Source organism: Lissotriton vulgaris, chromosome 12 (assembly GCF_964263255.1).
Source record: "Lissotriton vulgaris chromosome 12, aLisVul1.2, whole genome shotgun sequence".
Lineage (NCBI taxonomy): Eukaryota > Metazoa > Chordata > Amphibia > Caudata > Salamandridae > Lissotriton > Lissotriton vulgaris.
The window spans coordinates 719,426,470-719,441,621 of NC_141700.1; the positions used below are offsets into that span (position 1 = coordinate 719,426,470).

Below are 15,152 nucleotides of genomic sequence, written 5' to 3' on the forward strand. Positions count from 1 at the left end.
CCAGAGTTTCAGAGAGTCCTGGCTCACCTCCACAAAAAACTAACTACCCTTAGACAGAAACAAGGAGCAAGAGGTGCGGTATCTATAATATGGGTAGGCGATTTTAACCTACACACATGTACCCAACCAAAGCAAAAATGTCCTGCTATGGTGACAGAGGAAGGTCTTTCTCTTACCCACTTCTCACACAACAACATGGGCAGAACAATGAACGATCTCCTATCAGACCTGGACCTCCAAGTAGCAAATACCTTGGATTATGGAACCAACTCACTAGCACCGACCTACATAGGAAGAGGTTTCAGTACCACGGTTGACTTCATTATAATATCAGCAACTCTACAACCTAGAGTAAAAAACTTCGAAGTCACACCGAATTCCCAAAGCGACCACGCTATATTAAAAATGGAAGTGATAACAAACCACCAACAGACTCCTCCTATGATAATAGCCAGCGCATTGACCCAGGAAAACATAAGCATGGGTAAACTAAATGGGTATTCAATAAAGTGGGGGAAGATAAATCCAGAGGAACTCACTAAAGATCTGATAAAGTCAGTGTACCCCCAAATTAAGAACTGCCTGGACATGTCAACAGAAGATGAGGATCTTCTTAACAACTTTGCCCAAATTATGGACAAAATAAAGGTTCTACTCACAGCAAAACACAAAGCTGGACCACCCCGATCAAAAGGTTGGTTTAATCAAGAGTGCACCCAGGCCCATACAAAACTTAAACTAGCTCTAAACAAAGACGAAAGGGATCCTCACACTATATCCATCCTAAGAAGGGAATACTACAAAATCAGAAAAAAGAGAAAAGAGGAACTTAAGCAAGCCCTTTGGAATGAACTCCATATCAGCGCACAGGATAAAAACAGCCAAGCCTTCTGGAGAATAATAAGAACACCTTTTCTGGTTGATGATACACTCCCAAAAATTGAAGTCGCAATAGATGCAGCAGAATGGGTATCTCACTTCACTAAAATCTTTCAAAAATCATCCTCCGATCAAGAAACAGAAGAGGAAAAAGAAATACCTCCAATATACCCTATTGATATAAACTTTGAAATCTCTGAGATCCTTCTGGCACTGAATTCAACCAAAAACGGAAAAGCTCCAGGCCCAGACGGAGTCCCGGCTGACCTTTTTAAATATAAAATAGATCTTTGGGCCCCGATCATTACAAGGGTGTGCACCGCAACGGCAAAGAAAGGAATCCTGGAGTCATGGACAAGGTCCATCATGGTACCGATATTCAAGAAAGGTAACCGCCAGGACCCTGCTTGCTACCGCCCAATTTCTTTGCTGGATTCACTGGGGAAGATGGCAGGCAGAGTGATCCTGGAACGACTTCAGGATTGGGTGGAGGAGAGAGGTATACTATCTGACCTACAATTTGGTTTCAGAGAGGGTCTAGGAACCGTGGAACAAGCCCTAAACCTCTCGGTTATTTTGGGAAAATATGTGCAAGCCAAAAAAGAAAAACTTTACATGATTTACGTGGACTTGTCCGCGGCTTTTGACTGTGTCTCTCATACTAAACTATGGTCCCTTTTAGCCCAAATGGGGGTAGATCCGCCACTCCTGAACTTTTTAAGGGAATTGTATTCCAATCCTTCTGCAAGAGTTCGATATGGCACAAAGGGAGAACTGACAGCGTCATTTAGAGTGGAGCGCGGGGTCAGACAAGGATGTGTCCTGGCGCCTTTCCTTTTCTCCCTCTATACTAACAACCTGGAGGTAGAGCTTCTGAAGGGCGCCCGGGATCTCCCGCAGGCCAAACATCGCCCGATCCCCGCTCTGCTCTACGCGGACGACGCTGTCCTCCTGGCACGAACTCCTTGTGAATTCCTAAAGACCCTCAACAGATACTCTCAATTTATGAGAACCCTAGATCTTCACATAAATGTGAAAAAGACTTTTGTGATGACGGCCGGGGTCGGGAGAAAACATCAAAAAACCATTACCCTTAACACCCAAAAAATAGACTCCACAACTGAATACTGCTACCTAGGAGTCACAATAGACAATAAACTCTCCTGGAAAAAGGCAGTGGAAGCCAGGAAACACTGCTTTAAACGAGCATTAGCAGCATTGGTGTCGTTCACACAAAAACTGGGAAAACGACCGCCCATGGAACTGTTGACAATATACAAGGCCAAATGCCAATCGACAGCTCTATATGGAGCAGGCTTATGGGGTCATACGGACGTCACTTCCCTGCAAGTAGCAGAAAACAACTTTTTTAGATTTCTCCTGTCAGCCCCAAAGCGATCTTCGATTTATGCCTGCCACATAGAATTGGGCGTCCCACATATCGAAGATCTTGCAAAAATACAACCGCTACTCCTATGGCGCCGCATTTGGGCTTCAGAAAAAAACGAACTCACAAAGACGATACTGGCAGATGCAATGTCCCTGGACCATGCTTTAAAAATCAAATGGCTAGCCTATATCAGGAACTTCTTCATTGACCTCGGAGTAGAGCAATATTACTTAAACCCTGAAAAAATTGGAGAACTTACAAAGAACAATTTAAAAACATTAGCCTAGGGACACTTGGAAAATCTAAGATTACAATCTGAAGTAGGGAAACAGTCCGTTCAACATGCAATAACGGTCCAATCCACCTTTTCAATCCAGCCCTACTTAACTCTCAACATTGGCACTTTTGATCGCTACCTTCTGATAAGATTCAGACTAAATATATTTCACAAGTTGGTAGCTTTTCCAACCCCAAACGTCTGGGATCCAAATCCACCTTTATGTCCTTGTGACGAAAAATCAATACAAACCACCCTCCACACCGTCTTGTTCTGTAAATTTTATCAGGAACACCGTAAAGTTTGGCTACTGACTCTCCTAAAATCTTGGGGTCTTAGACAATGTCGACCAGCCATGTTGAGCTTGCAGCTTTTGGACACTGAAGCCACCTGCTATCATGTTCTTAACTTCTTGAAGTGTATATACAGACACAGAAAAAATCTTTAAACTAACTTTACTGAACAAATTAATTGATTTTATAAATTAGATACGTAACCTCCATGTCATTTGTAACTACTTTGCACTTCCGATTTTATTATGTACTGCTTTTATGGATTTCCAATTTCTGAAACTCCGAATAAAGTTTATTATTATTATTATATACATGCCTATCCCCTTTTCAGAATTGAGCCAGGACACTATTTCCAAGGATGCTGATCTCTGTAAGCTTTGCTCCTCTAAGAATGAATCAATCGTGCACATTAATTCTGGTTACGTCAGATTTTTCTGCAACAGACTTTTTTTAACCTATGATAATACTGGATCTTTACATAAAATTGTTAAATCTCTGATTGTTGCCGTTAGGAGGGAGCCAAATACAATTTTGTATTGCAGTAGGAGTTTCTTCGAGCCTGGGCTGACCGTTATGAATTCTATCTCTTTTATCTGCATATTTTAATATGTAATAGTTTCATTTTTGGAATTTTTATGTAATGTTTCACCTTTAATTAATTGCAATGGATTTAATCAACTAATTCACTAATGCACTAAAGGCGTTGGTTCAATGCTCATTCGATGTAGGCCGGTAAAACAGGGGATTAAATATTGTTCACAAAATGTGTGATCTTAGTCTAGTGAATTTGCCCAGAACAAGTTCTTCGCCGGAAAGAGTGGTAGTCACCAACAGCCTTTGAATTGTCTCCAAGTCTGTTATCGGATGTACCTACCTGGTTGGCATCAAGGCCGGCCTCCTTGGATGTAAAAGGGGTTGGGTTTGACAGAGACGCTGCAGCCTTCCTTAAAAAGGAAGGGATTCAGTCCCTGTGACCCAGTACCACAGAGCTGCTCTCAGACATGGCTGACTACAAGATAGAGGTGGAGACCAGCAGGACCCTTCGGGCCAAGACTATTGACCGCATCTCTATCACCCTGGTGGGGTCCCAGGGCCAGGGTGAAAAGCGCCTTCTCGATCGCTTTGGACCTGATTTTATGCCAGGAGCTGTAAGTAGAACATCAAACTGATCGAATTGGGCGCAGGTGCAGAAGAGGGTGGAAGTTGTGAGGTGCCTGTGACGTATACATGGTTACAAGTATGTTATCATTTACAGTCGTAATTTATAGGAATTCGAGACGCTGGGGGCCAGGGCTGAAAATCGGAGCATCAAAGCAGCACTGAGCGCGAGCGGCCAGAGCGCGCGGGCGGGACCCGCTGCACTCTGGTGTTACTGCGGGTGTTTGGCGCTGCGCACCGTGCTCATCGCTCGAGCTCCCCGCGGTTAGTTTCTATGGTCACCTCTCGTTCGCCCTGCTTTCCATCACTCACCCCAACCAACTCTCGCATTTCCCTGGATTGCTCTCCCAGGGTATTATTCCTACAGCCCCCCTTTCCCTATCCTGACCTGCCCAGATCTTGCTCGCTCCCCTGGCCGCCAGCTCACCTCACTTATTTCTCTGATTACCCCTCGCAGTTCTCCCTGCTTCATTTTCTTCTCGTCAGTTCTTGCTGGGCGAACTGTTTTCTTGTTCCTACAGCTCAGTTTTCACCCTTAACTCAGCATAATTTCCGATCCCTTTTTCCCCAACACCAATCTTTCTCATTCTATGCCTTTCCTCCCTCCTGTCTCTGCTTGCCAGACCCCGAACCCCCTTCTTTCCTTTTCTGGTCAGTTACTTTTTTCCACACTTTGCCTTTCCTTCACAGTTTCTGCACTCCAATTTGGTTTCTTTTCATTCATTCCTCACCCCAAAGCATGTATTTTCCACTCTGCAGCTGTTGCACCGCCGTGTTCGCCCGTTCAACCGCTCTACCCCCCCCCCCACCCCCACCCCCGTTCAACAGTTATCGGTTTCACCACTCTCCCTTCACTGCGGCTACAGGAAGCTTACAAAACAGCCACTTTGTACCTCACGATTTTAGCCAGACCTAACCTCTGCCTGACCTCAAATACACAACCCACAAATCTAGTGTAACATCCGACTGTCCAAGTGCACGAAAAAAGACCGGAAAATATAATATAGATACTCAATGAAAAATGAATGCAAGTTAAACTAATCTGTGGGGAATACATTTATCTGCTAGGTTAGCTCAGTAGGGGTAGATTGGAGTGGGGTAGACTGGGGCAGAGTGAGGGTAGCTTTTTGAGTGAGTGTGGTAGATTGGGGTGGCGTGGGGTACATTGGAATTGGGATGGGGTGGATTGGGTTAGATTGAGTGGAGTGGGGTAAATTGAGGTAGGGTGGAGTGGGGTAGATTGGGGTACAGTGGCCTAGGGTAGCTTGAAGTGGGGTAGATTGGAGTGGTGTGGGGTAGATTGTGGTGGGGTGGGTAAATTGACTGGGGTAGATCGGAATGAAATAGATTGGAGTGGAGTGGGATAGATTGAAGTGGGTTGAAATGGGGTAGATTGGAGTAGAGTAGAATGTGGTAGATTGTAGCAGAGTAGAGTGGATTGGTGTAGATTGGGTACATCGGAGTAGAGTGGGATTGATTCGAGTATAGTAGATTGGAGTGGGGTAATTGGTGTGGATCGGAGTGGCGTATTGTGTTGTGGAGTGAGTGGCATAGATTGGAGTCGAGTGGCATGTTGCAGAGTGTCGTAGAGTGGAGGGGCTTAGAGTGGAGTGGCATGTTGTATAGTGAAACGGAGTGGTATGCAGATTGGAGCGGCATAGAGTGGCGTGGCGTAGTGTGGAGTATGCATAGTGTGGTAGCGTACTGCCATTAAAGAACACACATTTTCAATTATAAAGACCATTACATTTTCACCCAAAATTGTTTTTCCTCACACAAACGATGTGTGCTAGAAAAAAGAACACCCTACACCTAATCCTCTTACATGGGTACTCAGCAGGATTGTCGCATAAATTCTCTCACTTTGTAGTTGGAGAAATAACATATACACTAAGCTCCCTGGAAGCCAGAGCCTGAATTTTGATCTCTATCTTTGAATGCACAGCAAATGTGATGAGTTAAAAAAAAGAGTTAAAGGCCTGTTTACAGAAAGTGAGTTTAATGAAGAATACAGTAAACAAGGTTTGGACAACAAGAGGGTCTAACTCAAGCTGGGCAGCCTAAAGCAAATAAAGCCAGCAAATAGAAAGCCAGAAAATGTGAATTGCAAACCACAAAGCCAATGGTAAGTAACAGTTGTAATGCATTCCCAGGTCAGCTTTCCTAATGTCCCAAAGATGTCTTTAAACCAAACAGGGCACCCTTAATAAAGCACCTAGGGCTAGATGTAGATAGGAAAGATTTACCGATTTTAAATTACCGAATTTTACCGATTCGGTAATTTAAAATCGGTAAATCTATGGGTCCGACATGTAGGTATTCCAGATGTGCTGGAATACCGATTCAGATGAATTCGGTATTTACCGATTCGGTAAATACCGAATCGGTAATGCCCATTCATTCCTATAGCCCATAGGAATGAAGGGGCATTACCGATTCGGTATTTACCGAATTGGTAAATAACGATTCACACAAGGGTGCAGGGGGTGTCACTTTGACACCCTCTGGCACCCCCAAAACAGTCACGGGTGCCATGTGGCAGGCATACCTGCCCTATGGGTAGGTCTGCCTGTCACATGGCATAGGTGTGCATGCACACATGTGCATGCACACCGGAATCGGTATTTTACCATCAAATTGGATTTGATGGTAAAATACCGATTTGTTAAGGCTCCTGGGACTCTGAAGAGTCCCAGCTACATATGGGTGGCTCCGAATCAGTAAATTTACCGATTACTTATTTTACCGAATCGGTAAAATTACCGAATCAGTAATTTTACAGATTCAGTAAAATAATGCCCCCTACATACCATTCGCCTATTTACCGATCGGTAACGGCCGAAAATACCGATTTTCGGACGTTACCGACCGACCTACATCGAGCCCATAGTTACATAAATATGCATTCTAATAATATAGCAGCTCAACAAGTCGCAATGTCCCTCATACACGACACAATAGTCTGTAAGTAGCTCTTTGTCCGATGTCCCTCCCGGTTCATGGGATCAGATTTAGGGATATATAACTACTCTTAGTTGCATATTTCTGAATAACAATTGCACATTTACATTTTTTTGAGGTACTAGGTACCCCGGAGTGACACCTTGTTTTTTCTTTAGCTCTCTGTCCTCCTTCTGCTTCACAGTACAGGAGACCTCTGCCCTTCCAGTTGTACATTCGGCCACTGAAGGTCAGAATTAAACCATGTGATAATGTCATTCTCTGTAGCTACCACCCACTTTGATTTCTGGTAAGATCACAGAAGGGCTGTGAGCACAACTACAAACCTAACTTCTGTAATAACTGACAATTTTACTTAGGCTTTCACCATAGAGGATTAAGGTGATCATAGACCACATGAATATAGAGGGAAAACACATACTGCCGAAATATCATACATAAATATCTGCAGACAAAATATTGATATGGTCTAACTATATTTATTTCAATCATTTGCATTGCCCAGTAATAGTAAGTGGGAATAATTTACTATTTTAACTTGAGTTTTCACATGATTTGCAAGAACTGATTAGGAGCACTTCTGTAGGGACGGACAAGTCCTCTCTGGTAATACGTGTACCCCTGCCCTGAGTGCCCAACTGTACTGTAGTGTGAAATCCCTAATTCCAATTTTTGGTGTCATAGGCAATCACAGATCACATATGTGTGCCATAACATAGGCTAGTCTCATGGTTTGCAGACTTTCTAGACTGGGAATGGTGCCAAAAGCACTACCCTTATAGTGATGGAAGGCTGTCACTTTCACTAAGAGTTGAGCAGCATGAGCACGGTGATGGCAGCATACTGTGTAGTGATTAGTAGGAGTGAACAGGTCCTTTTTCGGTCGAGCTTAGCGGCAGCAGGCATGTGCTGCCCGCTCTGCGAGACTGCTGAAGTAGAGTATGGGAGAGAAGGCACGCTCACTCTCCTCCCATATTTTCAATTGGCTTGTGTCATTGTGTTTCGTAAATGCTGCCTTCGGATTTGTTAATAGGCCTGTTAGTCCCGCTGTAGTACGGCCTTGTCTTCATTTGTTCCCTCCCATGGCAACTGGTCCTTTTACTGTGGTTTTTACACAGGACCTGTTATTTGGTCTGTAAGCACTATTTACTTTATTGAGTTTCTCTTACAGAAGGCCAGACATGCGCTGCTTTAGCTGAAGCCACTTGTGTTTTTTAAGCAGCACCGCTGCCCCCATAACACGGGTGCCTGCTTTCAATCACTTTAACCCGTCATTGTCTTGTGTCTGTTTCAAACCCCCCTCAAGTAAAAGGGATTTAGAAAGGATTAGCCAAAGCAATGTGAAGTCCAGGTAGAACATAATCCCGTGCTCATGGGCTGAAGCTGACAACAGCACATATGCGTTAAATGTCATCTGTTCTAAAGCCACCTGAGGGTGTTTTTCAAAACCCCAACCATTACCACCACCAACAATACCACTACCACCACCAATACCACCACCACCAATACCACCACCATCAATACCACCACCTCCACCAATACCACCACCACCAATAGAACCACCACCATACCACCACCACCACTGCCAAAATCACCACCATTGCCAATAGCACCACCACCACCACCACCAATACCACCACCACCACTATCACCACCGCCAATATCACCACCACCAATATTACCACAACCAATACCACCACCAATACTAACACTACTAATACCACAACCAATTCCACCACCACCGCCAATAGCACCACCACCACCAATACCACCACCACCAAAACAACCACTATCAACACCACCAATACCACCACCAATACTGCTACCCCCACCACCAATACCACCACCACCAATACCACCACCACCACCAATACCACCGCCACCATCAAGGTGTTTTTTTCAAAAGCCTGTTTTATTACCAACACCACCAACACCACCACTGCCACCAATTCCACCACCATCAATACCACAACTACCAATACCACCACTAATGCCAGTACCACCACCTCCAATACCACCACCAATACCACAACCACCAATACCACCACCAATACCACCACCAATACTACCACCACCAATATCACCACCACCACCAACATCACCACCACCAATCCCACTACCACCACCACCAACACCACCATCACCACCACTACCACTACCCTCAAAACCACCACCAATACCACTACCACTACCACCACCAATACCACCACCACTAATACCACCACCAAAACCACCACCACCACCACCAAGACCACCACCAACAATACCAGCAATAAACCACCACCACCAATTCCAACACCACCAATGACAGATAGCAATGACTATACACAATGCAACTCTGCACACTCAAATCACAGATAGGGCAGGAACAAGTCCCCCCGTTCTTCCTCTTGAGCTGCAACAGTGTAATCACAGAGCGAAAGGTGTTCAAGCGCATTGTTACTGTTTATAGCTTGTAACTCTCACTTCATACTTTGTGTCTGTGTAAAATACAACACTTACACTTCTTCTTCACTGCACTATTTACTTTCAAGACATCACATGCCGGTCTCTTCCTCTGATATTTACAATCTAACAAGCTGTCGAGAAGTCCCTTTATTGCTATGTTATAAGTCTCGCATTTGCGAGAGATTAAGCTATTAGCATTGTAAATGACAATGCCTTTTTTTTGTTTTAAAACCCAAACATAAATAAAAGGCATTGTCATTTACAATGTTAATAGCTCAAACACGCTGGAATATGAGACCTATTGCATTTCAAATGCTTGTTTCATTGTGTCACTGGAGTGTAGCATAAAGGTTCATCTCTTTTTTTAATGTTCAGCTGCTGTGTGCTTAACTCAGTCTTGGCTTACATCAGGTTGGATGTAGAGTGCTGTGCAAGAGTGGTGGCTTGTCACAGGATGTATGTGGGCCTGTGCAGCAGGGTTTAGAGGCGGCAGACCCAGAAGCTGAGATCGGCCCTGGGCCAGGGTTCAATTCCCCGCCTCGGGGGGTCTTGGGCTAAAAAATTCCATGGACTCGATAATTCTCGCTCCGGTGCCTTCTCGACTCACGGGTTCACACTCTGCGACTCTGGGCAATAGCTTGCTTAATCTCCACAACGGCCCCTTGCGGCGGGATGCCTGGCTTTCACCTTGTGGATACCCTGCCGGGGTTATCTCACAGGGGAATACCAGGACGGGTTCCCTAAGCAAGCGCTTAGATACCGACCTCGGTCAGTGATTTGCGCTTTATATATACATGTACATTACAGGGATACGGCAGTGCTGTACAGTGCAAACATGATTTGTGCATGTACTGAATTTATTCACACCTGGGGGAATACATTACATGAAAGATGTAGTGATGTGCAGTGCATGTTCAATGAAAGCATGCGCTGGGTTTATTTGCTAACAAGAAGTACAATACATTGACAGTCAAGTGTTGTGCAGTGTATATGGTGTGTGCAGGCAATGTATGTGTTTGCAAATAGCTCTCCATGACACAATACATAAAGGATATAGTGCAAAGCAGTGCTGCGCGGGTGCTACTCATTTCATCAACGTGGGCTGACCTGCGCTGAGGGCTGCTTCTCCTGCCTCTGCTTCTGTTGTGGAAGCGCTGTCTGACTCGCCTTGGGATGCGGCTCTTGGGCCCGAGCTGCCATTCGTTTGCACCAGGACCCGCCCTCCGCCCACACCGCTGCGGGACTGCGAGGCACTCCAACACCTGAAGCCTCTTCCCGCAGCGGCCCCGCCCCCTGCCCGGTGTGCCTGTATAACTTTCGCAGCACCCGCTGTGCGGGTGCTACTCATTTCATCAACGTGGGCTGACCTGCGCTGAGGGCTGCTTCTCCTGCCTCTGCTTCTGTTGTGGAAGCGCTGTCTGACTCGCCTTGGTTCGCGGCTCTTGGACCCGCCCTCCGCCCACACTGCTGCGGGACTGCGAGGCACTCCAACACCTGAAGCCTCTTCCCGCAGCGGCCCCGCCCCGCCCGGTGTGCCTGTATAACTTTCGCAGCACCCGCTGCGCGGGTGCTACTCATTTCATCAACGTGGGCTGACCTGCGCTGAGGGCTGCTTCTCCTGCCGCTGCTTCTGTTGAGGAAGCGCTGTCTGACTCGCCTTGGGACGCGGCTCTTGGGCCTGAGCTGCCATTCGTTTGCACCAGGACCCGCCCTCCGCCCACACCGCTGCGGGACTGCGAGGCACTCCAACACCTGAAGCCTCTTCCCGCAGCGGCCCCGCCCCCCGCCCGGTGTGCCTGTATAACTTTCGCAGCACCCGCTGCGCGGGTGCTACTCATTTCATCAACGTGGGCTGACCTGCGCTGAGGGCTGCTTCTCCTGCCTCTGCTTCTGTTGTGGAAGCGCTGTCTGACTCGCCTTGGGACGCGGCTCTTGGGCCCGAGCTGCCATTCGTTTGCACCAGGACCCGCCCTCCGCCCACACCGCTGCGGGACTGCGAGGCACTCCAACACCTGAAGCCTCTTCCCGCAGCGGCCCCGCCCCCCTCGTTTAGGAGGATATAACCTGCCTACCCGTCACGCGCAGCGGGACGCGCGCGGGACGTAGCTCGGGGCGAAGCCCGGGCAAAGGGCGGGCCCTCTGAGGCCCTCGTAGGCCAGAGTAGGCTGGGCTGGGCCAACCCCCTAACACCCGCAGTTCAGTGGCCCGTGCCCTGCCACGTCGGATATGTCAACAGAAGAGGAAACCCCTGAGAAAAAAGGAAGATTACGCAATGGGTCATTGGACAATTATTTTCCCAAGGTTCAGAGTGAGGGTGATAAGGACTCTATCTTAGCAGAGCGTAGGGCCGAGCGGCGTCGCTCAGTTGAGAGTATGAAACATAGACCCCTCATCGACAGTTCCCTGCTTGTTTTGACCCGGGAAGGAGGCTCTGTAGACTTGAGTGGGGATAATGCTAGCCAGAAAGGCGTTCCCCTTTTGTTTCGTGATTTTGTATCCACACCTTGTTTGCCCTTGGATAACATTATAACTGTTTCTCCTACCCCTAGTCCTAGTCGCATCACTGTCATAACCAAGCCTAGGAAACAGAAACCTAAGCATTTAGTTGCTGCCCAGATTCACTGCCCACCACCTAGTAAAAAAAGGAGGAAACTAAGGGTGGCACCAGGTAAAGCTAAAATCTTGCATACTGAATTTGGTAAAGGGGCAAAGACCCTCAATTCAACCAAGACTACCCTAGCAGAGGAGCCGGATCCTACACCAGCAGTAGTACTACCATTTGTAAATAGTTCACTTGAAGCAGCTGCACAGGCTGTGGTTCCTGACAGCAATGCTGGAACCACAGTATCTGCTACTCCTCCACCCCCCACATTGATAGGGAATTTGGAGTTTTTGCTGAGATCACTCCTTTTACCTATTAATGAGTCTATTAAAAAGGTGGAAATCAGACTGACCATACTGGAAACCGCCATATCTAGCATGGTTACTATGACTAAAACCCAGGGGAATGGGGTGGCACACCCTACACCTTTGGCCAGGCCCCCTTCTACCACCGTTCCAAAAAACCCAACTGTACCAGCTCAGCCGTCCAAAAAACCACACAACACCAAGGTAGGGTTGACCTTCCCTCTCAAAACCCATTGCCTCCCAAACAGTTAAATACACCTGTAATTGAAAAGGGTGGTGACCCAAAAAAACCAGCCCCAAAGGCCCCGACAAGTAACAACAACCAGAATGACCATGGGGAAGGTAGCTATAATAGAATACCACGGAAAAAGGTGCCACAAGTGGAGATTCCCCCAGAAGCAGTGCCCTTTGTGGTAGTTTTGACTGGGGTCCCCCCGTTAGCAGAAAATAAGAAGGAGGGATACGTTGATCTCAAAAATAAAATTATCCATTGGTTGAGGACACATAGGCCGATAGCGCCCAATATAGATGGGGATATAGTGCATGTCAGACGGATCAACTGGCTGGGGAGCAGAACTAAAGATATAGAGGGGGACCTAGTGGTGGTCAACTTTAGAGACCCCAGAGCAGTAGATTATATCTTAAACTGGCCACCTGGAAACGGGGAAACTCGCATCATCCCTCGGGCCCTAACTCATTTCTATCCCAGGACAGAGGCTATTCCTCCCAAATATCCAATCAAGTTCCAAACATTTAGGCCACCCCTCACCCTGGCATATAATAACAATTATCCCCAGTATGGGCAACACTTTGCCCCGGTGCCTGACCAGCACTCTGCCTGGTCTACGGTGCCCTATAGACACATGATGAACCACGACACCAGGATGGAACATCTAAGACCCTTCACTCCCTTGGACACTCACAATCGGTTTTCGCAGCTCTCTGGGCTGGAAGATTGCGATTGAAGTTTAGCGCCCAGGGGGGAGACATGCGAACACCCTGGGGAGGAGGCCCCATGACTTCGTGGCAGTATAGATGCAGGGCAAGTTAGTCCACCTTTAGTTCAAATTGCCATTACTAACAACATTACTGAGGCTTCCATGATAGCCGAGTCTATGGCCAGCATCTCTAGTTGTCCTGTAAACCCTACTCCCTTGGTCCAAGATGGGGGCAGCTGTATGACCATGGCGGATAATGAGGGTGTGAATAAGGGGGGACACACCATAGTGCCCAAGGGACGGTGGGTAATAAACCTCCTATCTTGGAACGTTGCGGGGTTAAAAAGGAAGTTAGATTTACCAGAGTGGCACTCGTTCATTGAGAGGTTCGATGTTTGCCTATTTCAGGAAACCTGGAGCCTATTACCCTTACATAAATCGGGGTATACCACCCACTTTTTGCCAGCAGTAAGTAAAGGAAAGGGTAGACCAGCGGGTGGCCTCATGGTCTGGATTAAAATAGAGCTGGACTGGGTGGTCACACGCTACAACTTGGAGTGTAGTGACATACTCCACCTCTCTTCTAGAGGGAACGCGGAGGGTAGCAGGCTAGACCTCTTCAACGTTTACGCCAGAGGGGCACCTGGGGACACCGCCTCCTCAACTTTAACAGCTCTGGACTCTGCCTTAGTTAACTGCCCTTCATCTGCAAAAATCATCGTGGGGGTGATTTCAATTGCACGTTTGAACCTCTCCTCGGAGATGACCCTCTGGGTATTGAAGACGAAGATTCAAACTGGTCCATCCCAACCCTATCCCTGCCCCCCATTAGAAAATGGTCAGCTAGGGCAATCCAAATTAATGCACTAACTAGGGACCACAAGTTAAGAGCCCTCAATGGCAGGACTATATCCGACCAGGCAGGTGCACTGACCTTCAATAGACTTACTGGGCCGTCCCGAATTGACTACATCCTAATGGATGTTAGTTTTTGGGCAGACCTTATTGACATGGAAGTGCTCCCAAGTCAGGATAGCGACCATAATCCCCTGTGTTGTAAGTTTAATTGGGGCATCTTTAAAGACAGTAGGGTGAATGCCCCCTTAAAAACATCTAAAGAGATCATCCCATACAACAACAATCGCAGACTGAAATGGGATAAGGCTAACCTGAAGGAGGATGACCTAGGGGCCATTAAATCCCTGGTAGAGGGCCTGTCCTCTGATCTGGAGGCCTGGGTCTGTGAAAATGAGATTAGTACATCGCCGCACTCTTCCCTCGACTCAGCTTATAAGGCTACAATAGATCATGTCAGTCAATTTTTTATCTCGAAAGGGAAAAGCCACAGAAAAACTATTACACCTCCCACTTCAAATAAACCTTGGTATACAGATCAGTGTAAGGGCAAAAGGAAAAATCTGACAAAAGCCCTGCTTTCTGGGGATCCTTTGCTGGTTAGAGCGGCCAGGAAGGACTACCTAAAAGCACTATCGCTGGCTAAACGCGAGTGGGAGGAACAGCATTGGCAGGACCTATCCAATGCTGTGAGCAGAAGGAACCCGAACCTTTTTTGGGATCTGATTAATAGAACTAGGCAGAGGAAATCGCAACCATTAGCAGCTCACATAACCAGCCAGCAATGGTTTAGTCACTTTTCATCCCTATATGGAGGTAATGATGAACTAATCAGCCCCGGGGCAGCTAGTTTTGGCGCTGGGGATACCTTAGGGGTGGATGACCCTCAATTTTCGACCACCGAAGTAGTGACGGCGATTAAACATCTAACCCCAAAGAAGGCGGCCGGGCCGGATGGGATCCCTGGGGACCTGTTGATCGCGGAGCCGCAGGCTTGGGCCAAGTTAATTGCCACAATTATGAACTTGATAACTATGGGTCACCAG

At 47.0% G+C, this 15,152-nt stretch overlaps 1 protein-coding gene across 1 annotated transcript in view; it reads left to right on the top strand.

Annotated features, from left to right (window-relative positions):
* The first annotated feature begins 3,802 nt into the window (after positions 1 to 3,802).
* The window catches only part of LOC147678115 (hydroperoxide isomerase ALOXE3-like), a 250,228-nt gene continuing 238,878 nt past the window's right edge, over positions 3,803 to 15,152 (top strand). The window contains exon 1 of the mRNA XM_086945977.1: positions 3,803 to 3,987. Coding sequence (XP_086802103.1) covers positions 3,841 to 3,987 — 147 coding nt within the window. The 5' untranslated portion in view covers positions 3,803 to 3,840. The remainder of the gene's footprint in view (positions 3,988 to 15,152) is intronic.